At 48.0% G+C, this 23,926-nt stretch overlaps 3 protein-coding genes across 3 annotated transcripts; all 3 read left to right on the top strand.

Moving 5' to 3' along the window:
• Nucleotides 1–134: 134 nt before the first annotated feature.
• On the top strand, nt 135–9,417 carry BJ212DRAFT_1446594 (armadillo-type protein; the record flags this gene model as incomplete). Its single annotated transcript, XM_041338275.1, has 29 exons — nt 135–297; nt 355–574; nt 626–1,010; nt 1,061–1,129; nt 1,185–1,296; nt 1,344–2,027; nt 2,079–2,269; nt 2,362–2,653; nt 2,707–2,834; nt 2,895–3,075; nt 3,131–3,489; nt 3,544–3,664; nt 3,718–3,918; nt 3,965–4,179; nt 4,227–4,380; nt 4,428–4,546; nt 4,596–4,628; nt 4,684–5,880; nt 5,928–6,166; nt 6,187–6,571; nt 6,624–6,885; nt 6,936–7,009; nt 7,062–7,204; nt 7,252–7,492; nt 7,545–7,819; nt 7,875–8,722; nt 8,779–8,854; nt 8,905–9,059; nt 9,236–9,417. The coding sequence occupies 29 exons, from the start codon at nt 135–137 to the stop codon at nt 9,415–9,417; spliced, it is 7,704 nt and encodes a 2,567-aa protein (XP_041194217.1).
• A 3,190-nt stretch (nt 9,418–12,607) lies between these two features.
• On the top strand, nt 12,608–13,716 carry BJ212DRAFT_127178 (uncharacterized protein). Its single transcript, XM_041330978.1, has 3 exons — nt 12,608–12,794; nt 12,847–13,071; nt 13,129–13,716. The coding sequence occupies exons 1-3, from the start codon at nt 12,688–12,690 to the stop codon at nt 13,616–13,618; spliced, it is 822 nt and encodes a 273-aa protein (XP_041194218.1). The 5' UTR covers nt 12,608–12,687; the 3' UTR covers nt 13,619–13,716.
• A 7,506-nt stretch (nt 13,717–21,222) lies between these two features.
• BJ212DRAFT_1479986 (uncharacterized protein) lies at nt 21,223–22,513 on the top strand (the record flags this gene model as incomplete). Its single annotated transcript, XM_041339983.1, has 4 exons — nt 21,223–21,366; nt 21,422–21,477; nt 21,526–21,861; nt 21,919–22,513. 4 exons carry the CDS (start codon nt 21,223–21,225, stop codon nt 22,511–22,513), a joined length of 1,131 nt encoding a protein of 376 aa, XP_041194219.1.
• Between the last annotated feature and the right edge of the window lie 1,413 nt (nt 22,514–23,926).

Raw genomic sequence — 23,926 nt, forward strand, 5'->3', positions numbered from 1 at the left:
ATTACATACTGACCTGTGATTTCATCCTGCCTCACAAAGCGCCATTTACAAAGCTCAAGAGACTAGGCCGATCGGAGTCCTCAGGCAAAACCGATATCGAGTCGTGGTTAGTCTCCACAAACCCGTCACACGAGATGGATGGTGAGGATTCGAGCGGACAATCATGGACCAGAGATCTCGTACAGGAGGACTGGGCAAAAGCTATGCAAATCGCTCAGGGAAGACTTTTGACCAGCAGTACCAGAATACGCCTGCAATTCTTACAGGAGGAACTTTTATGGCTTGCGACCAACGGAGGCATGTGTTGCAGTTCACAGTAGTCGAACGACATTGTAATTTCAGATTGATTTCAAGGATTGAGCCTAAGGCAGATTATGGATGTTTTTAAACTCCTGACACAAACATACCCCCGATACGTTGATGGTCCTTCTCGCGATGCTGTCGAGGAAGTGGGAATGACGTTGATTGAGAAGGATGAGACAGCTGATGCTGGCCAAAAGTTGGGAGTCACGGAGCAAGTGCTAGGATGGCTTGCGAATGAAGTATCCCACATAGTTAAGCGTGGTTCACCAAGGTCCGGTTCTCATCTCTCACCTTTAGATGGTGGCTGATATTGGCGTATCAGCACATACGCACCTGCAGATATATTCGTTCTCTTGAGCTGGGCATGCGGGCTTTATGCGACGTGTCTACGATCTTCTCCTGGCTTTACTTCTTCCCCTCCGTGGAAAGTGCTCGTCGAAATCTTTGCGACGCTTCTCGATATGCAGCTTAACCGCTCTACGCGAACAAAACCAACTATGCAGAAAAGTGCATTTGTCCGTACACGCAGAGCCCTTCGGTCTACACCGGAAGAGCTTCCCACTCTCATGGCGACACTCGTAGCGCAAGCAAAATCTAGCCAAACTCCTCTCGTACAGATTTCGTTGCTGAGCACTGCTGTGGATGTGACACTTCGTCTGAAAAATGTGAAGGAGGAATCGCTCACCCAAATTCCTTCTGCGATCAAGGTAATAGAAGCGTACTCTTCTAGTGTGGTATCCGCTGAATGTGATACCAGAATGACATCCTCAATCTTTATACGACTTGCGTTGTAATGTCCAAAAATCCTGTTCCATCGCACTCCTCTGTAAGGTGTCTATATACTGTTACCTGATATCAGGTCTCAACATGCGTCATGGTAGAGCGCGCTTCATGATTTCATAGGGACTTGTGTAACCTCTAGCGATCTAACTGCAACTGTATTACCAGCTATGGAGAAGGCACTCTTACGATCACCAGAATATTCACTAAGTGGTACGTATGTACATCAGTATCGTCACTTTCTCACTAACTGCTTGCAGTAATCGCAGATTTTTTACTTGCGTACTCTCATAACCTCGACTCTGCCACATTCAAAAAACTCCTCACCGCCTCCCTCAATTCCGCTAAGTCTAACAACCCTGTTGTGCGCACAAATTCCATAGGGCTTTTTAAGGTCCTGATCTCCAAAGACATCGACTCTACTAGCGTCGGTGCAGCCCTCACGGATGTTTTGACATTGCCCAAGACTGGTAAAACTACAGGCCCAGAGCATCGACTTACGCTTTATGCAATGCTCGCCACGATGCCACCAAGCGCTGAGGTTTCGGCCATGGTCGTCCAGAATGTACCTCAGCTGCTCGTGAAGGAAACGAATGATGCGGCCGTTGGGGTGCTGGCATCGATCATGGCGGCACATCTCACTTTCATCCTCAAGGCAAATATGGAAGTACCTGCAGACGCGACGACTGTGATTGCGAAGGAGATGACCAACACGAAACCCGTCATCAGGAGAGCTTTTGTGTCTATCACTGGGTCGGCGCTCTGGAACGTCGACACGGTCGACACCGACGCCGTTTTGGCCTTTTCAACGGGTATCACAAGTGCTCTTGAAACTAACCTGAAGGTTGTGACTGCAAATCCTCTAACTGCAGCGGTTGGCCCGTTGGAGGGGTATGTTGCCCTTGCTCTGCTCATGGGTCCCCTGACAAACACGGGAAAGTTTGGTACGTTCATTCTCTTCGGTCGAGGTTGCGTTTTGTACTCATTTCTTCAAGGCGATATCATAGCTCGCAACGTATCTATCGAAATTCTGACTGGCACACAAGCCAAGCCATCATTCATCATCTCGGACAAAATATATCAAAAATTGACTGACGTAGAAGACGAGCTATGGCTTCTACGTGCCGCGAACCTATCTCTTTTCCGCTTGAAGAACGAGCTGGCTAAAAGCGAGCAATTACGGCTAGTATAATTGTCTTCCATTACTTCTTTCATTTTGACATCATTCATAGGTTGCAAATCGGCTCCGTCATTGTTCATCTCTCCATTCACTCGCAGTCATCTGAAGTTCGCAGGGTAGCGATTCGGACTATCGAAGCAGCTGTTCAGTTACTCCCACAGCTTGTCATTCCAATCCTGCGTGAAACGCTGACAGCCTCGTTGATCAAAGAGAAGTCGGCTGTTGTCAAGAGCGCGCCAGTGAAAGAAGAAACGGAAAAATCTGCTCCAGACAATCGGCGAAGGTATGCAGCATTGCTACTGTGCTGCGGTAATAAGGAAGAAGCAGGTGCGGAGGAGAGAGACGATCAACTAGTAGACCTCATTGTTCTAGCACATCACTCTGTCGTTTGTGAGCTTCCTCGTCCCTTGTTCTATCGACTGCCGCTGAACGTTTTGTATTAGGTCCTCCATCCCGCATGCTATGGATCGAGTTGTGCCAGAAGGCTGGTGTGGACCCGCACGATTTAATCTCTCGCCGTGTTGACCAGGCGATGTCGAGCATTTTGACAGCATCCACCATCGATTTGAAGGTATTTTTGTATTTCCATATTCCCTAAACGCGCTAACAGTCATGACTTGTTGATCTTAAGTTTGGCTTTGCGGACGCGAGCTATCAAGCAATTAGCACATTGGCGTTTGTATGTTCCGAAAGCGTATTACCGAAGATCGTGGAACAGTTACGTGCCGACATCGACCCTTCGACAATCAATGCACTGTCCGAGGCTGAGTTTGGTATCTGGGAAACGCCAGAAGGCATGACGTACGTAGATGGTGAGTAAATGAATCATAAGAACCACGCCACATTCATTGTACTCTTGCTGTGTAGTTCTCTCCTCTCAGAAGGCCGAGGAAGGTCCCAAGAAGGGGAAAGACGCTGACATTGCCCGCTGGGAGGCCGAGCTTCGTAAATCGCTTGCGAACAAGAAGGGCGGTGCGACAACTACGCTTTCGAAACAAGCTCAAGCACTCGTACAAGCACAGCTGGACAAGGAAGCAGTTGTGCGGCAGCGAGTCACCGCTATCAAACTCAATCTGCAACGAGGGCTGTCGTATATTCAGAGTTTAGCGTCTATCAATGTCCCCGAGTTGCGCATGTATGTTTCCTTCATTTTATCGCTCTTGTTGGAGGGAGCTATGCGTCAGGGGTCGAGGCTTGTCGGGTCGCAAGCTTTTGAAGCCTATTTGGTATGTCTCTGTGGGTTTCCTTCGTGCGGTTTGCACTTATGTCTTCCGTACTAGGACCTCGCCAAGTGCTGCTCAGCACGTTTAGACACATTTCACAAGTGGGTTGGTGTGGCGACATTGCGAAGCCTTGGGATAGCATCGGTGCCCGAAGAACTGCAGGCTGAGCAACTTAGCTGTGAGTTTTTGTCTGTCATCCGAAAAACAAGTTGTATATTGACAATTCTCCAGCTCTTGTGCTACGCGTTCTTTATCGTCTGCGATCGCTATCGGAACAAACTCCGTTTGATGCTGCAACCTTTTCCTATGCATTTCCACTCCTTGCACAGGTGCTGCTGAAAGGTGGTGTAGACGCCGGCCAAGATGATGGCGATGAAGCACTCGAGCAAGTAACTCTCGTGCTTGACATCATCAGGTTTCATTGCAGCGAATGTTTGTCTTTGGTATAGGAGTTGATGCATCTCTAATGTTCTTGCAGTTTCGGATGCGGCATTTCCTCGAAAAGCAACCATGGAGCACGTCCTCCACGTCATAAGGCATCAACCGCGACTTAGCAAGGAAGCATCATCTGTTCTCATTGACCTCGGAGAGGCTGTGCAGTCGAATGCAACCCGCGCTGAGGTCGGTGTGCTCATTGATGGCACACTATTGCAAGAGGTCTACGTTAGGAATGCTTGTCTACAAGCTATCCAGGTCAGTTCGCTTGCAGTTTGTGCTACTTCTACTCATCATTTTCACAGCCATTCGATTTAACTGATCTTGATTGGTCTCCGCAACTTTGGATAGCCTGTCATGATGATGACGAGCAGAACGCTCGTCTCGCCAATCACGTGTGGGAGGATAACGGCTTGGATGTGCCAGAAGATTTCCTTGATAAGCTCATGAACTATCTGGGTATGCAGTTCATGTTTATATACCTCAAATCCTAACGTGTTTGTTAGAGCACAACAACGCGTACGTTCGAACCAGCACGGCATCGGCCATTGCGGAGGCTGTGATCTATTGGCCTCGAAAGAGCGCACTGACCATAGTTGCTCTACAAGAATTCTACCGGGAGAAGGTATAACTCCTCATCCTTCTTTACGTGCTCGGCTCTAACCAGTTCTAAGGCTAAAATTCTTGCACCCGAGTTCGACGAATATGTTAGTGTCATATTCATATTAAACTTTCTGGTTGTGGTCCTCATTTGGTGCCCAGGGCATGGTTATCGCTTCTAGCCTCGATCGCTCCGATCCATGGACTACCCGGGTGGCGGTGGCCCTTGCATTTGAGCACTCGGCTCAGTCATTCACAGAGGACCAGATTGAACCATTCTTCGTATTTTTGATTAAGGACGAAGCATTAGGTGACAGGTCACCGGATGTGCGCCGCGGCATGCTTCGGGCTGGAACTGCCGTGATCGACATTCATGGCTCAAAACGGCTTGCGGGACTACTCTCGACTTTTGAAGAACATCTAAGTGGCCCGAGTCCTGCGAACGAAACTGGAGATCAAATCAAGGAAGCCGTTGTCATTCTGTTCGGGCGCGTCGCCAGGCATCTCGATGCCTCAGACACACGCATTCCCAGCATTGTCGACCGACTGGTCGAAGCTCTTAAGACTCCGGCAGAACAAGTCCAAATAGCTGTTTCTGACTGTCTTGTCCCTTTAGTGAAGCTCATGGGCCCGGGCGTTCGCAAGCTCGTTGATCACTTGTTCGAGGAACTCTTCGATGGACCGAAATATGCCAGTCGACGGGGAGCTGCCTATGGTCTTGCAGGTACCATTAAGGGTTTGGGAGTAGGTGCCATGAAAGAATACGATGTCATCAACCGCCTTCGGACAGCTACCGAGGACAAAAAGCGTTTCGAAACGCGTCAAGGTGCAATGTTTGCATTCGAAACTTTGTCGAATACACTTGGTCGACTATTCGAGCCCTACATCACATTTATCCTCCCCATTCTCCTGACTGCATTCGGCGATACGACAGCAGACGTACGCGAGGCTGCTCAAGATGCAGCAAGGGTAATCATGGGTAATATGTCTGGATATGGTGTCAAGCTCATTCTCCCTTCCTTATTGTCTGGTTTGGATGAGAAACAGTGGAGATCCAAAAAGGGTTCCATTGAATTGATGGGCATGATGGCCTACTGTTCGCCCCGACAACTATCACTCTCACTGCCCATCGTCATTCCGCGCCTTACTGGCGTTCTGACGGATACCCATGCTCAAGTCAAAACCGCGGCCAACAAGAGTCTAAAACAGTTTGGAGAAGTCATCAACAACCCCGAGATACAGGCTCTTGTTCCGACGCTACTGAAGGCGCTTGTGGATCCTGCGAAGACGACAAACGCTTTATCAGCCCTCCTAAAAACATCATTCATGCACTACATCGATCACTCTTCTCTGGCGCTGGTGAGCTGCTGCTTCAAATTGCTATTCTCATAGCTTATGGCTCGCAGGTCATACCCATTATCGAGCGTGGATTACGGGAACGAGGGACGGAGGGCAAGAAGAGAGCCGCCCAAATTGTTGGCAATCTTGCATCTTTGACGGACTCTAAAGATTTCGTGCCGTACTTGTCTTCGCTCTTGCCGTTGGTGCATCTAGTTCTGGTTGATCCTGTGCCGGAAGCACGCGCGACTGCTGCCAAAGCGCTCGGGACGCTTGTTGAACGTCTTGGAGAAGGCCACTTCCCGACGTTGTTCCCGGACTTTTGAGAACACTTAAGACCGACACCTCAGGTGTTGATCGACAAGGAGCGGCTCAGGGTCTCAGTGAAGTGCTGTCCGGACTCGGCATGGAACGGCTTGAAGGCCTTCTCCCTGACATCATCGCCAACGCGCAGTCCCCTCGGAGTACCGTTAGGGAAGGTTTCATGTCTCTCCTCGTGTATCTACCGGCTACCTTTGGCGCTCGATTCCAACCACATTTACCGAAAATCATATCCCCCATCTTGAGCGGACTGTCTGACACGGAAGAATACGTTCGGGAAGCTGCTATGCGAGCAGGGCGGATGATTGTTACCAATTACTCCACCAAGGCGATCGACTTGCTCCTGCCTGAACTTGAACAGGGCATGTTCGATGCCGGCTGGCGCATTAGGGTGAGTACTTTTCTGCAGGATAATTTTACAGGACCTTACCACCGATCGTCAGCAATCATCGATCACTCTTGTTGGAGAACTCTTATTCAAGGTATCAGGCATTAGTGGAAAGGCTGAAGTTGAAGAGGAAGAGGAAGTGGCTGAAGTTGCAGTCGTAGAATCTTCTCGCCGGGCGCTCACAGATGTTCTTGGAGAGGACCGTCGTAACCGTATTCTATCGGCATTGTATCTTGCAAGGCAAGATGCAGTCAACGTTGTTCGTCAGTCTTCTATTCACATCTGGAAGGCACTCGTGCACAACACACCCCGCACTGGTGAGTCACGCGGATGTGTTTAGTGGTCGCAATTGATGATGACGATACAGTACGCGAAATTCTCCCGGAGCTTGTCAGTCAGTTGGTGAAACTGTACTCTAGCGAGGAGTTCGAACAGCAAGAGGTAAGTTTATCCGGTGTAATCAAATATCTATTTGTTCATCCCTTTCTTCAAGACTGCCACTCGTACCGCTGCGGAGCTAAGCCGCAAGTCTGGCGAGAAGGTTCTGGGCGAAATTTTCTCAATTCTTCATGCCAAGTCGCATTCTCCTGACATTCGTACCCGTGAAGGTGTCTGCCTTATGCTGTGCGACGTAATGTAAGGACGCTTCTTTCTCTTCTTTTGCAGCGTCTCACGGCATTTAGGGAGAGCACATCCGATGCACAACGTGATGGCCACGAAAACGAAATCATTAACATGGTCCGTGCCTCCCTGGTGGATGACGACGCTAGTGTACGTTCGGCGGCCGCGAAGGCGTTTGATGTACTTCAAGAACATCTCGGCGCAAAAGCGATTGACCAGACGATCCCCACTTTGTTAGAGGCTTTACGCCAGCCAGGTGCAAGTTCAGACACCGCACTTCAAGCCTTGAGGGAGGTCATGTCGGTATGCATTGTCTTTTTCCTTTGTGAACGAGGATATGCTTACCCAATTAAAGGTCCGGGCGTCTACTGTATTCCCTGTTCTCATCCCAACCTTGATTGCCGCGCCTATGACGGTTTTCAATGCCAGAGCTTTGGCGTCTCTTGTCACCGTTGCTGGTCATGCCTTGAGCAAACGCCTCATTGTCATCCTTGGAGCATTAGTGAAGGTTTTGGAAGAAGACCAAGACGATGAACTACGGAACGCTATTGACGAGGCTGTGCGTGCACTTTTAGCCTCAATAGAAGACCCGGAGGGTTTGAACACCTTGATGTTACTCCTTCTTGGATGGTCAGTTGCCTTCGCTCTGTAAGCTTGCACGTTTACTGATTATTTTCTGCTTCAGGGCCAAGAGTGATGCGCCAAAACGGCGGATTAGCTCCTGCAATCTCTTTGCAGTGTTCTGCGAGGAATCTGACCTAGATTCGTCGTTATACCGTGTTGACTGGGTCCGACAGCTTGTTTCACTCTTCGATGACCAAGAGGTTTCAGTCCACACTGCGGCTTGGCAGGCATTTGATGTATTCGTCAAGTCAGTGCCAAAGGATGAGCTGGAGTCCCTCGTAGTCCCCCTGCGCCGGACGATCGAGAGCACTGGTGCACCTGGCCGATATGTTCCTGGTTTCAGTCTGCAAAAGGGAGTCGCACCCGCCGTCCCCATCATTATTGCTGGTCTCACGAATGGCAGCAACGAACAACGTGAAAATGCAGCATACGCTATCGGAGACTTGGTGGAACGGACGGAGGAGTCGGCTATCAAACCTTTCGTGGTACCATTCACTGGGCCCCTCATTCGTGTTGCAACACAAGCAACCACATATCCTCCTGGTGTGAAGACCGCCATCCTCAGTGCACTGGCCTCCATGCTCGAGAAAATTCCCGGTCACGTTAAACCGTTTTTCCCTCAGCTTCAGCGCACGTTTGTCAAGGCAATCAGCGACACGTCCTCTGCCGTCGTACGAACTCGTGCAGCAGATGCTTTGGGTATCCTCATGCACAGCCAGCCAAGGGTTGATCCTGTTGTTACGGAGCTTATTGCTGGTGCGAGATCCAGCGAGGAGGAGATTGCTGCTAGCTTCGTCCTTGCATTGTCGAACGTCGTGAAGAGTTCTTCTGTGCACGGTGGCATTGGTGATAAGGCTAGGGAATCCTGCATTGAACTTGTCAACGACGCATTCCGGGAAATACACGAGGGTGAGTTTTATTGAGGATTGGGATTGGTCTCGTCCTTGGGCTAACGAATCTCTTAGATCACTACGTTCAGGCAACAGCCACGTTGATAGCCTCATTGTCAGCAAATCCGCAATCACTGAAGCCGATTGTAAAGTAAGTGAAAAACACTTACATTTAGGTTCACTATTGACCGTCATCGCCAGTGCATACTTGATCTCTGGAACACCTCCATCAGCCCTAGCATCGCATGCCATCCTTGCTGTCCTATCTCCCGATTCGGACGACTACTTGGAGCCAGCAGCCACGCTGTTCGCTAAACTAGGGCTCTTACGCAGTGTAGCTTTGAAAGTCAAAGAAAGTGCCGCAAACGAACGCTCCACTATATCAAGACCTGCGAGAGAAGCTAGAGATATATTGAAAAACATGGCAGTCGACGAGGAGAGTCTTGCTGGGATATTCTGATGTATTTTGGGTGCGCGCTATATTGATGATCTCACGAACATTTTCTGCGATCCTTGTTACCAATGGGCTTAGGCTATCAAGTTTGGAATAAATATCCCCATAGTTCAACAAGTGTAAAACACGAGAAGAAGGCGGATGCATTCGGAACTAAACTTCGATTACATATCCTGGTGATGATCACTCGTTCAGACCAAATTATTCCTACATGGATTGTAATTTGTGGCTGCTCAACTGAGGATTTGGCCCGCGGATAATTATGGCTGACCAAATGTCAACATGTCATTTTGAGAGATATTTCATAACGCCAATACAGGAGGAATCACTGCGGACGCATTGATATAATCCAGCCCTGACACCTCATTGATTGTCTGGTACCACTGCGTGTCAAATCGATACGCCGGTTTCAAATCCGATAACGTAGCAGAATTGAAAATACTGATCGCCGGGAGAGATGTTTACCACGGACGTTATGCAACACTGTCACGCAAAGTTCTGCGTACTAGTATGCGGCTGACTTGAAACACTGTTACCAGCGATTCGGAAACGGTGATCGAGCGTGTATTCAAAGAGTGAGGCAATTTTGCTCTCGCTGGCCACAAAGTTCGGATTATTCATAGATGATCCATCAACGAATCTGAATGGACCGTGGGATCAGTCTGAGTGGCAAGGAATATCAATATGGGCACGGGACAAGCAATAAAGTCGACCGTGACTTTGTGCTTGTGACCTAAATACTAGTATGATATCAATACTGAGCAAAGGCGATGTCTTGAGTTTGTGAAACACTGGAAAAGTCCTGAACCCACCCTCAGTGGATATCCAGCTGGGGACCGACAATAGCGTGCCGAGTTGCTACAAGCGCACTGCTGGGGGAAAAGATTGCGCATGTCACGCTCCTGCATGATATCCAGCGTACTTATAATGATTCACTCCATAGGGGAGGAAGTCTGGCACGCATATGGGCTCTCATGTGGACTCGCGGTGTGCTGGAGGTCACGGCTGACGTTCTGAATCAACTAACTTGTAATCAGTCCATTCATCGATGAATAAAACCGCGAAGACCAATAACGTAAGGCCACCAGAGAGTGAGGGAGCGGTCTGTCCTAGAAATACTTTCCGGACCGCAAACCAGTTACATCTAGATTCTAATGCATAGTGTTAAGGTGTCAAAATGCATGTAAGCGACGGTTACAACATACTCAGTCACAGAATTTGAGGTTCGTTTAAGAGGTGTTTAACATGTCTTGAACACCATTTGAATCTAAAAGGGGGGCCTTGTAACGCTCGGAAAAAGCCTGACTCGAATCAATTGGGCGTAATCACTAATAAGTGCCACAGACCTACCCCCCTTCTAGATATATATCACTTTAGAACTGGGCATTTTTGGGATGCGAACTTGCAAAACAATAACGTTTGACGTCGGCATGAAGACTTTGGAAGATAGATTTAGATTCGGAACGACGTTCTAAACGCTGCAGAAAGTCATCCAATGGTCAACGACGTTAACATTAAACATTAAACATCAACATCAACCTCAACCGCAATGACCAGTCGGTCACGTGACCTGAGCCTGGCCAACCACGTCGAGCTGCCGACTCTGAGAAACCCAGTATGCAGCACATACCAAATGCTGGTGAATATTCGTCTGTTGTTGTTATTTCGTATATGCGTGCCTTTCATACATGATGCATGAGTCTCGAAAGATGTTCGCTTCCTGCCCTCATTCCCGACACTCAGGCTGAAGCTCGCACTAGCCCGGTGGAAGCACGCTGTAGACAATGAGATCTCATTCTCAATAACGTGTTTTGGCCTGGTCTCGTTTCTTGGCTGTCCCCTCTCCTCACAACCGGACATGCTCACTCGGTCTCAGACACTGCAGAAAAATGGACATTGCGTGCGGAGCGCGTTTGACATGGTAGTTCTGGACTTTTGCACGCCATCCATGACACACTAGGTACGACTGGCACCTTGTATATATCTGGTGGTTTTGACTACACTTTAGCGACATTCTACCTGTATCAATAGTGGCCTTGTAGCAGCCAGATGGACGGACGCTTCGCCCGCTCTCTAGCACCACAGTTCCTTTCACTAAATTGCTCCACGCACTGCAAGTATGCTCCTCCCCCAAATAGGTATTACTACGGCACGGGCATAGCTACAGCATATATCCCCTGACAAATTCTGTTTTTTTTTTCGATATGGAACTTCCGGTGGCCTCCTACAAAGTTGCTGCAACCGTGACTCAGCCCAAGACCTTCTATGCACCTGCTGTATCATCCTTCCAGAACCTTCTTTCTGCGTCTTCCTGCATCTCAAGGACCTTGGTTTTGATTTTGCTGCGCTTTATTTTTTCTCCGCTGTCAAACAGGGTTTGAGAACCAATGCGGGTGCTGTGAGATGCTGCATAGATTTCAGGATGTGATGGAGATGGGTTTCCAGAACACTACTAAGTTTAGGTGAGTTACGTTGTGGACGTTCGTGCATGTTTTTCATTAATTCCTGACCCATAATTCCAGTAGTCCCTGAAAATTGTTCGCAAGCAGTGATTGGCTGGGTGAGTTACATCAGACAACGCCTCCAACAATCCTGTGCTACTTAAAGATCAGCTTCCTGCCGCCATTGCCAACCTTCCCTGCACCACGTCCCTAACCTAGTAATCCTAATATGTGGCGCCGCCAGATAGAATCCAATCAAAATTTTGTGAAGTACCTACGCTCCGAAGGCGGGGCACGGGGCCTGATGAGTAACCTTAGCAACAAGTCAGTGTTAAAACACCTAACTGCATGTTTCATCGACTCGAACCAGTGTCGCTGCGAGTCGTATATCTATGGAACACAATAATGCTAACAATTCCTCGCAAGCTTAAGCACAACGAACAAGGTGTGCCCAGTCGTCAGCTGCGTTCTTCGGCGTCCATCCAGTTGATTTTAATCGATCTCCGTCGGAACGATCGATTTTCACAGAGGCTTCACTGTGGGAAGGAGCCTGCCGCAATGACCAGAATGAGGTTATCCGTAATCTTTTCTTCTGATTCAGTAAAGCTATGATTCAGGAAGCGGCATTCATCTCTTTAGCTTTTGGAGGAACTACCACCTCAATCACCATCAAGTCATATATCAACGTGTTCATTTCAGGGATTTTCGAGTTTGCTTGCACTTATCTATTATGGACCCCGGGTTGTCTCGAACTACAGCAATCGCTTGCATGCTCCCCTTTGCAGGCGATTGCTCGCGATATCCGGAGCACTTACGGCTGGCCACACCTGCCTGTTGTAGACGCCTTCTCCGAGCCTCGAATGCATCTTACATCAAGTATGGCATGCACCCGTGCCGGCATTCATCCTTGCTTGTATTGCAAAGGTAGTAATACGGTATAATGATTGCCAGTCATTTTGATGCCTGGTCACACTAACCTGTTATAGACGCCTTCTCTAGTCGAGTCATAGATTGCAAATTGCGGGGAATTTGTTTGGGACTGATCGGTATACATTTTATCACTATATAAGCAACGCCACTTGGTTTACTATGTTGCAGCATTTTTTTTCTTACCTGAACCTTAAAGATGGTCATTTAATGACCGCGGAATGCATATCATTTCCCCCCATCCCCCCGATGAATTTTCCCTGGAACCGGTAGGTTATATAACACGCAACTATTGCCTGCTCTCATCGCCCTATCATTCAGTATACCCAGCCCAGATCAACTAGCGGCCATGCCACCACAAATTACCTACTCTTACTCTACCACCACCACCACGCTTCCATCTGTTCAAAATTATGGCTTCCAGTGGAATAATACACCAAACAGCACCCACCACCACAATCCGGCATTAGAAGGTGCTACCAACATCGGGTACTCCTCTTCTCCTGTAACGGGAAGCGACTACTCGTCACCATCAACATCCCAAATGTATGTTCTTCGTCACCATGTATAAGTAGCTGTTTGCTCATAATCACTCATACGTAGGGCGTATCCGGATGGCCGCTATTTGTGGTCCCCCACTTCCTCGCACTATACAGCGGCTAATCATATACCTTTGCCTTCCATCTTTGACCATAATGTGTCCACCTCCGATTTCTCGCCATACAACGCCTTACCATATCAATGGCAGCCTCATACAGGTCATGGCGAACAAATAGGCTACCCCTCAAACCAGTCATTGGTCAATCAGTCATATTCATTCCCACTTCATAGCTATCCCTCATTTCCTCTTCTGTCCTGCCGATGGATAAATGACGATGCCGTTACACAATGCGAATTCGTTGGAACATTGGAGGAATTAAAGTCCCACTGTAAAGCCATCCATTTTACTGGCCCAAAAATTGCGCAGAAATGCCAATGGGAGGGATGCGATTACTACAATCGCAATGACCCGACGGTTCGCGTCATGCGACGCGATAGCGCTTGGCGCCATACTTACGAAAAACATTTGAGGTTGAAGAGGGGTAGTGTCTAGGCTTCTGCATCTCTTTGTATTGCAATTCTGGTAATTCCTTGTGTTACACCACCACTGGTCACCCCGTGTTTTCTTATGTTATGTTAGGCTTGTTGTCGTCACCCCCTCCTTGCTCTCATCGATCGTTCACCATGGGTTCACTTTTTTCTTACTTCCGTTTTCGTCCATTCACAGTGTACTACCTTGTGCAGGACAATGCTATCCAGTCTAGGGACCCCGCTGGACCTCAGAGCTCGCGAATGCCCTGGTATGAGGCGTACCCCCACAGGTTTGCCGTTCCCGCCGGTCGTTTTAGATGCGACGAGTGTGTTTGAGCATGGGTTCACTGAGTCTCACGTTTCTTCTGATTCACCAAAACTCCACTTTGTTTCTGTTTTTTTTTTGCATAGCTTCTTGACGACTCTCGTTCACGCCCGCCTAATGATCTCTTCAATGTTGGATCTGTCGGTTTTAGAACACAGGAAAATTTAGTTTGTATTGAAAACCGAGCGAGGGACATTGCCATCCCACGTTATGACACGTTGCACACATAAAATCGCTTGTGTGTTAATATAATGCCAACATTTCTTGATTTTCAAATAGATATGGACTGTGCACAATACTGTGGGATCGTGACAACCAGCCAACAATCCATAGTTATTTTCAGGCCATAGGCTCCGCATCAGAAAACGGTGATTGGCCACAGAAGGACCGCATCTTAGGCTAGCGCAGGCAGTGTAATCCTGATATCCGAATCTCCGCAGATCCGCCTTGCAATGGAATGCGGAGATCACCGCGAAAAAAAATCACATCACATCCCCAAGACTTTTGCAAGTTGCCTCGATTAGACATGGTGCATCTCATTTCCCCAACCGTGACTCACCAAATGTAACTTATCCTGTGGAATGTACTCTTCAAGGTAGACGACATACGTATGTCACCGCTCCTGATCCATGCCGTCGGACATCATCGTTCTACTCATACATGGCTAGCCAGGCTTTCCGATGCGTGTAATTCTTCTCCTGGCGCACTAGGAACAATCGAGTGACTCAAGAACTTGCTGCAATAACTCATGTAGCCATCACTAAAAAAAATCGAAAGAGATCAACGCACCCCGGTTTCAAGCCCTGAAGGACCTAAGCTTGCATGGCATTTCCTTCCACTGAAGAACGTGCAGAAGTAAAAGTGTCTGGCACAAACTACAGGATCAACGCCCGTCCCTCGTTATAGGGTCCAACACAAGTAGCAGTCAATGAAGTGAGCTATGCACTAGCTGTTGACATCAGCACTTGTCAACTTCTAGACAGATGGAAGCATGCCATGGTACGAAATCCTTCAGTATCCAGCCTGAGTGGAGAGAATTGACTTAAGACTTTACTAGTTTGGCGTATTTTTAATGTCCGCGGCACGTCCGCGGAGATAGTAGTTGTCTATATCGTTGAAGCGATCTTCGAACACTAGTCTCGTTTGATCATGAAAGCATAGCTGAATGAACTAACATTCGAAACAAATCCTTCATGCACTTTGGACGGACCTTCTACTACCTTCGAATTACGAATTACCACTAAATTTCGAACACGACCTCGTCAAAACAAACCCGTCTATGTGAACAATACCGGAAGACTGAAACCCACATTTGGTGACGTGAATCTCCCCTCTCAACCCGACCGCTGATGACACTAGCCAAGCAGAACAAGAACAAGTATAATATCAAAATAGATGACCCCGCACGACTATCACAACACGACCCACGACCCGACTCAACATTTATTCATATATTCAATATTTTAAACTCGCCTCCACATGAAGACGCAGGCTCGGCCCACGGCAAGCCATAAGAAGATAAGACGAGAGATGGGATTGGAATTAGGACACCCGGCAGAGGAAATTCAAAGAGGAATGTATGAACGTCACGAGGAGAAAAGAGATACAGAAAAGAAGAAGACGGAGACTCCCTCACCCCGAAGACAGACACATTACCACCTCCAACGCCACCCGTCCTACTCATCAACACCACCAACCCGCATCACTAACGCACTTCTTTCATAGCTTCATATACAAGTCTGTCCCCCGGGACAGCCGAGTACGTGCTTCAGAACACAAAAACCCACGACAGAACGAACAACAACACGTAACGGAGAGAGCAGTCAACTCACCTTCGACTGAATTGCGCGTCTAAAACGGCCGGCAGGAACGGCGGACCGATGGGGGCAAGGCCTCACATCGGGGCATTCGCGAATTCAGAGATGTAGATAGGGCAGGGGCCCTTTAGACTAGTTAGTACTGTCCGACATAGGGTATTTTACCCCAATGGACAGAAATTGGAATTAAAAATAAAAAATAAAAATAAAAACCCGTCTATGCCACATACGATGTGCCTAATATTTGCAATGAGATGAAACTCAGCGGTCCGAGATGGCTTACTTCGCCTCGAATAACTTCACCCGAGCACGCTCCTCACCGAGTCTGGATCGATGTTATCAGTATCAATCAGTAGGGCCTGGGGGACCACACTGCACAGCGCTCAGGGATATGATGGACTGAATCTGTCTCTGCCAATCTCTGCACGTGTAGTGGCGGTCTGGCTTGGAGCGGCCTAGTCCAGTCTGTCGAGGTGGGATGCAGCAACCGCGGAAGCCACAAGATGGCTGTACAGATGTGGCGCAACAGGATTGACGGTGAGTCGGTAGTGCCACTTGTGGGCATGGGTCTGTGGTGATTGAAAGCGGTGTCAAGTAGGGACCGCGGAGAGATGTATGCCCATATACAGTGGACTGGCGCGGCCGGCAATATGTCTGCCTCCGAGTCTGGCAGACAGAAGCTGGTGTGGCCTGAATGCTACCTACGACGACAACGCCCAAAGACTCTACCCGTACTGCCAACTAAGTTATCCAAATACCCGCCTGCACCACTCCAACAGGTCGACAAGCCTAGGAGGGAATCAAAGTGCGAGGATCGGGATTGAGATGTTGGGGTCTGATTTCTTTGACAAGGAGGTGGGGGCAGGGTTCCTAGGACTATGTATTGCGCTGGAGGGGAAGTACGCAATAGTCATATAAACTTATGTGTGCGGAGTAACGTGTCCTAAGAATCAAAATGCTGTTTTTGCCAGACACCGCAGAGCTCGATATGACGGATATAAGAAAATCTGTACTGATTATTCCACTAGCATTGCTATCTAGCAAACCACAGAGATTAGTACGTTGACTCCCAAGAATCGGAGAGGCTCGGACTAGTGTAGTGGTACACCTTAGCAGGTGTAGTCGAGTCGGGCGTAGAGCAAAGCAGAGGCAAGCCGGTGACAAAGACAGAGGTGCCAGGGGGCTCGGCAGTTCCCGAGAGGTCTTGGTTGTAGGTAGTAGCAGGCGCACGTGTTGTTCAGTAGCAGAGACACGATCTTCCTTCGTTCTAGAGAGCAGTGCTGGCGTGTCCACTAGGAACGAGGAACGAGAACGAAGACTTGAGATTGGGTGTGAAGACTACAGAATGATATTCGACAGGGAGAGGTATTAATACGCTGATTGAGACGGAGAATCAAAGGAGAACGTATATGAGGCATGTAACGAAGAGTGATTGCAGGGATGAGTACGTACGAGAGTGTCGTCGATAGCCATCTTGACATTGACATCTCACTGATTGAGCTAAACTCAGTGAGGTCAGACGAGTACATGGGATGGGGTGACTGAGACTTGTCAGATAAGCATATGACAGAGAATACCCTGGGTGAGTTCTGAGCCTGAGTATCGCTCGGGCCTCGGGGATACTTCAATCTCTATTAATTCGGTATTTGAATGGCACACTACCTGAGTCTAGGTCTCAGTGGGTATCCCAGAACCACATATTTTCTGTCAAATACAAGTAAACCAATGCCCTGACGTGACGGTATAAGTCAGTGTTCAATAACGACTACGGAACTGTGAACCTCAATCGATGGCAGTGACCCTCGTGGTCGTAGGTGCTGGGTGCCCTGCACCTGTAATCTTCACCATTATACCCTACGGTAATAACAACACCAGTTATAAACTAGGAGGTCAAAATGACTGATCAAGCTGGTGAATTGCAGGATTCACCCGGTGGATCGGTGATAAGTTAGTGACCGGTGCGAAAGAGGTGATTTCAAATCACCGCCTGTTAGAAGCCATTAGAAAACCAAAAATGATTGTCATATTCGCTTCACAAGGGAGGCCATAAGACGCTGTTCTTTGAAGCTTGAGCAATCACCGTCGGACCAAAAGAACCCTGCACAGAGTCTGTGCTTGAACAAAGTAACAAAGTTACCACAGGCACATCACGAAGAATGCCAGTAAATATAACGCACTGATACTGAAAATTTCCCGGATCATTCCAAAGAACTTGTCTAAGCTACTGCATTAATCAGTACCATCCAAATGTGGTTTCAAACGGCATGTAGAATACAAACCGTATGGGCTGGTGGGAAGACCTGTTGTTAAGCCCTCGCAACGGATCCAGATTGATCTGCATTTATCAGCCGTTCTTTACCACATCAACACAGGTATGAAATCTTGACGTCTCAAACCTATAAAGATTTTGCGCAGGATGTTGCCGAAGCCGTTGAATTCGCATAGTGTTGAATCAGTCGAGAACTGACATCATGGTAGTTTTGAACCGAACGTTCGGAAAGAGTCTGGTTATACCTGGTTGTCCAAACCAGAACAGCTCAGACGAAAATTAACACCATAAAGGTTTGGGGTTTTGTCGATCAAGGTGGCGCTCACTAAAACTTTTCCTACCAACAGATGTGCTAAGTCCATTGCTGACTTGAAATGGTGGTGGTGGCTCCAAGGGGCTTGGACGGAAGAGGCAGTGGCAGGTGGTGTTTGCTCGCAGCATCGTGATAGTTCTCGAGAAAGAGTCTTGTAATAGAGTTTGGCAGGTTTAGGCCACTTCAACAGCTTCTCTAAAATCCGGGATAGGGCAATCGTGTGGAATCCATCAGAAGCTATCCAATCCTTTTCATTATTCGGTGGCTTATGGGGCAGTAAATAGAATGATGAGGGTGGGATAAGGTAATTGGGCGCTGGGGCAATTTCAATGAATCTGGAAGACAGATAGGCCCTTAGATAAAACTGACCTTTTGAGGGCTCGTCAACGTAATTTGGAACACATCAAGCGATAGACGGAAATATTAATGGTGGCACATGAAGCGTGTTACATACCTGCTAGGCGGTCCAGCTCAGGCACAGGCACAGCACCATACTCGCTTGGCTAGACTCTACTCCGACTCCCTCAGTACTCGACTTTTCGCCTCGTACCCTTCATTGGATCGCTCCGTTCCTGTCCGTGCCACCGCACCTAATTAACTAATTCACTAACCTGGGCTGGCAGATATTGTTTTGTTTCCTACGCTTGCTCATTGTTGTGCCGAGGACATCCAGGAATTGGACAGTCTATCATATGGACTTGACGCAGACTCCACATGCAAGCCTGTGTGCAGGTCTGTGTCGGCGTCTTTCAGGAATTTCCAGCCACCATGCGTCAGCCGCCCAAAGTTTGTCTGCACCCGCTGTCTTACATCATCCGCCGACTCGGACTGTCCTATCCTGCTGTCGTGGTAATGGCTAGTATTGTTGGCAAAACTGGTTGTGGGCGGTCCTAAATGACCGAAGAAATTCAGGGCATCAACGAAGTTGAAGTGCTCGAGGAAAATGCTTTTGATTTTGACAAGTTGGATCGGATCGAACAAGGAATAATACCCCAGACTGTTCTAGATGAGGTTGAGGTGGTTGATTACAATGGTGAGGGTGACGGCTGGAACGAGGCAATATCATTAGGAATGTCGTACACATACTTAGTCTACGTAACCCAGCTAAGCGCCTAGAGTTTTGCCAAGTATTGCCGGTTTTGCCAGTTATAACCGGCAAACCTAAAGCCAAGTAGTTTTGCCCCACGAACTTGCACAGATATCACTTCTCGACCTTACTCGCTTCATCTGCGATATAGACTTACTCAAGGACGACATCTTGCCTTTTTCTATGACCCAACGAATGAAATGAAATTGGGCGTCAATGGGCTTTGTGCGAGCGCAGTCATTTTTATGCATGTATTTGATGACGCGAATGGGGCGAACGGGGCGAAAAGTCGAAGTCCGAGGTACTCTTCCCCGAGGGCACCCGATGCATGGTACTGAGAGCGAGCGATACGTGATCCCGTCCTCGAGACTATGATACTCGAGTAAGTTAAGTCTGGATGTATCAATTTACTATAGCTATTAGCTAACTTGAAAGACCGTCTCACATGAACTTTGCAGCGCCAGAAGCTGCCACTGGCAATATTGGCCGCTGATCATGATATACAAAATATATATAACTCGATGCGTTATAGTTGAAAATCAATGAACTCACGCTGTAGATCACCGATCAGTGACTCAATATTCATATCAAATCACTGAACATCCCCGACTTCACCTGACTCCAGCTGCGGACTTCAATATGCCTTTTATGGACACAGTATTTTGGGTGGAGCCAGTCTCAGATCTATTGATGCGAGGAATGGCACTGCGGAGACAAACTCGTAAACTTAATCTATCACTGACAACCCAGCTGAGAGGGTAGTTGGAGATTTATTAACCGCAAGTTGGCCGTAAGAAGCACAAACACGGAGATGAACTTGAATACCATCCCTTCCACCAAATATTCGGACCATCGTCATCATGCATCATGCACCATGGTTGGCCTTCAAGATAGTACAGCTTACTGAATCCGGTATCGGTGTTGGTGCGGCATCCATTGTACTCCCGTTAGACTGATATCAGGGCAGCTTTCTGAGCAACTTACTCAGTACAGCTAGTCTTAGTTCAGATTCAAAATTCGTTGCGGTCGCAACAGTTCGGGATTAAACCTAGGTTCAGGACCAGACTGCTGCAAGACTAGTTCAGCTTACCACAAAGGGCCATAGTACAGGCACTGTACTACCATAAAAGTGTGCAAGTAAGTTTTGCTTGGGTTCAATGAGTAGTAACAACTTGGTTGGACGTTCCAAGTTTGTTTACACTTATCTATTATAGACCCCCAGATTCTCTCGAACTAGAGCAATCGCTTGCATGCTCCCCTTTGCAGGAAATTATATGTGCTTAAGATATTCGAAGCACTTACAGCTGGCCGCACCTGCCTATTGTGGACGTCTTCTCCGAGCCTTGTAACGACATCTGTAATACATCAAATATGACATACACCCGTGCTGGCATTTATCCTTGCCTATATTTCAAAAATACTAACTGAAGTACGGTACAGTGCATAATCATTTCAATACCTGGTCACACTAACTTGTTATAGACGCCTTCTCTAGTTGAGTCCATTGGAATAACATCACAGCAATTCCATATTTCATGTACTCATGCCCATGCTTGGCTACAGCGCCGATATATTGGAGAGATATGAGTAGGTCGCAAATTGTGGGGAACTTGTTTTGGGACTTATCGGCGTACATTTTGTCACCATGTAGCCAATGCCATGCCACTTGGCTTGCCACGGGGTGGCCATTTTTCGTACTTATTCGAACCTTCCCCATTCCCCACCTTTCAAGGATGATTATTTAATGACTGCAGAGCACACATCATCTCCCCATCCCCTGGATGAATCTCCGCTGGAGCCAGTAGGTTATATACCATGCAACCATCGCCTACTCTCATCGCCCTATCATTCAATACACCCATGCCAGATCAACTTGCGGCCAATCAGGACGTCCTCGATGGCGACTCTCATTGCGCCTTCATAAACCCACCCGGCAGCATCCTCAGCACCAATGACATGGTAGGCTGTCCTTCTCCGTCACACTATTTTTTAAAAACAGCTGACCACTTCAAAGTTAGAAAACTCAAGGTTGCGTTCAAACACAGTAGATCACGAGACGTTAAGCCCCAAGTTAGTCTGCCCATTCTCTTCATTACAGACATATAACACTGTGACCAGCCATCACACTCAACCCTCCGTTGGCCCATGGACGTCAGGCGATTCATTGAGCAGCACCGATCACAACCACCCGAACTTCACACAGGGTCACTACTCAACACAATCCGTTTCCACATCCGTTTCCCAGGCATTGGCCATACCACCACCACAATTTGTCTACTCCTACTCTACCACCACCAATATGCTTCCACCTGTTCTGAATCATGGCTCCTGGAATAATACACTAACCCTTCACGACACCCAGTACCACAATCCGGTATTAGGAGGTGCCAGTATCGGGTACTCTTCTTCTCCTGCAATGAGAAGCGGCTACCCATCTCCATCAATATCCCAAATGTATGCTCCTTGCTACCATGTATAAGTAGCTGTTTGTTCATAATTACTCATACACAGGGCGTATCAAAATGGTCACTCTTTGCGATCCACCACTCCGTTGCAGTACACCGTGGCTAATCATACACCTTCGCCTTCCATCTTTGACAATAATATGTCCACCTCCGGTTTCTCGCCGTACAACACCTTCCCACCTCCATGGCAGACTCGTGCCGTCCCTCAGCCAGGACATCTAAGCTTGCCGTTCACACCTATGATACCTCCACCATTAGCAGCGGAATCTTCACGATTTGCATTTGTAATGCAACCCCAGGCAAGTCATGGTGAACAAATAGGCTACCTCTCAAACCAGCTACCGGACAATCAGCCCGATTCATTCCTGCTTCATAGCCTTCCCTCGTCTCCCCTCCTGTCCTGCCGATGGCTAAACGACGACGCCATCATACACTGCGGATTTACGGGGACACTGAAGGCGTTAAAGTTGCACTGTGCAGTCATCCATTTTACTGGACCAAAGATAGCGCGGATTAAATGCCACTGGGAGGGTTGCGACTACTACAAGTGCAAGAACCCCACAGTTCGTGCCATGCGGCGCGACTCACTGTGGCGTCATATTTGTGAGATACATTTCGGGTTGAAGAGGGGTAGTATCTAGGCTTCCGCACCTCTTTGCGTTGTAATTTTGGTGATTCCTTGTGTTGTACTACCACCAGCCGTCCCATGCTTTCTTATGTCGTGTTAGGTCTGTTGTCGTCGCCCGCTCCTTGCTCTTATTGACCGTTCGCCGTGGGTTTACTTAGTCTCATGTTTCATAGTTTCTTACCGGTTCATTAAAATATTTTATGGTCTATGCACATGATGTATCCGCGGCCAAGCCCGCTAATGCCTATAGACCTTCTTCTTACACCCCCGAGGGCCAACTACCAACTTTGCATTGACCTGCTGCCGACAATATTTGATAGTCAATATTATGAAGAATCCATCGCGGATACAGATCGAAAGAGCCGTGCGGCTTAATTTTCAATCCGGAAGAAAACTTACCCTCGCGGCGTATTTCTTCCTGAAGAACGTGCAGAGCTCGCCGAGAAACTAGCCAGGCCCGGGAGCATCCAGATCTCATACCTATATGCACCCATCTCTTGATGTAAATGTCAGCATCGATGTTTGTCATCTCTCAAACACATAAAACGTGCATCACATACTTGATTAATCATTAGCAGAAGAAGGCCAACCTTTTGGTACACGAATATATTCAACGCAGCGGATAGTTTTGAACGTCCGTGGCAAGTCAGTGTGTCTGTCATGTGTGACCGCCGAACTTGAATATTAATGTAAATGTGCTGCTCTTGTATTAAATGGGAACTGAACTTCGCCTGTAACCTCGAGGCTTGAGTCAACCGTAGCATTCACCTTCCTGCTGGTAAATGTAAATGACAGTTGCCCCAAGGCCACTGAACACAACTATACGACCAACAATTGTTTGTTGGCTTTCGCGTATTGCATAGCATGATGTCATGGAGTCAAGCTAACTTACATCGACGACCGTTATAGAACATTTGACTCCGAGCTGCCCCCTAGAATTTTGCTTCCAAAGGCTGGCTTTTTCTGATTTTATGGCCGAACTCGAAAAGCCTATTGGGAAGACCAAATATTCTTTCTCAGACAAGCAGACTCGGAGGAATGACAAGCTTCAAGGGCAAAGACAGCTCGGAGTCGTTCGGGTCGTCTCGTGTGCTTACATAAACGACAGCACGCAGCGGAGGCCGGCGGCCCGCTTCGAGAAGGTACTTACGATAACCAACGTCCTGATTTCACGCACTACGAGCTAACAGTTGTTCACGCACACGTTTGAACTTTGCAGAACGCAAAAATTCGTGCTCGAATTAAAGACTTGACAATAATTATGGCTCTGATACTACCTAGCTGGTCAAGCACCACGCTCAAGGTTACCAGGAGTTCCAGTAGACGTGTGATTTCCTATAACATTGTCAGCCACGAGTGAGTTACAGACTTCCATTACCTTGCGCGTTTCCTAATGACAGCATTGCGGGCTAGTTCGGCGCGTAGA

This window comes from Suillus subaureus (genome assembly GCF_016647635.1).
Source record: "Suillus subaureus strain MN1 chromosome Unknown BJ212scaffold_12, whole genome shotgun sequence".
NCBI lineage: Eukaryota > Fungi > Basidiomycota > Agaricomycetes > Boletales > Suillaceae > Suillus > Suillus subaureus.

Bases quoted from the DNA above. Each gene is read 5' to 3' on its own strand.
- BJ212DRAFT_127178 (XM_041330978.1), top strand. From the start codon at position 12,688: ATGTTGCAGCATTTTTTTTCTTACCTGAACCTTAAAGATGGTCATTTA. The intron at 12,795-12,846 runs GTAGGTTATATA...CCTATCATTCAG, and splicing joins ATGAATTTTCCCTGGAACCG to TATACCCAGCCCAGATCAAC. The intron at 13,072-13,128 runs GTATGTTCTTCG...ACTCATACGTAG, and splicing joins TCACCATCAACATCCCAAAT to GGCGTATCCGGATGGCCGCT.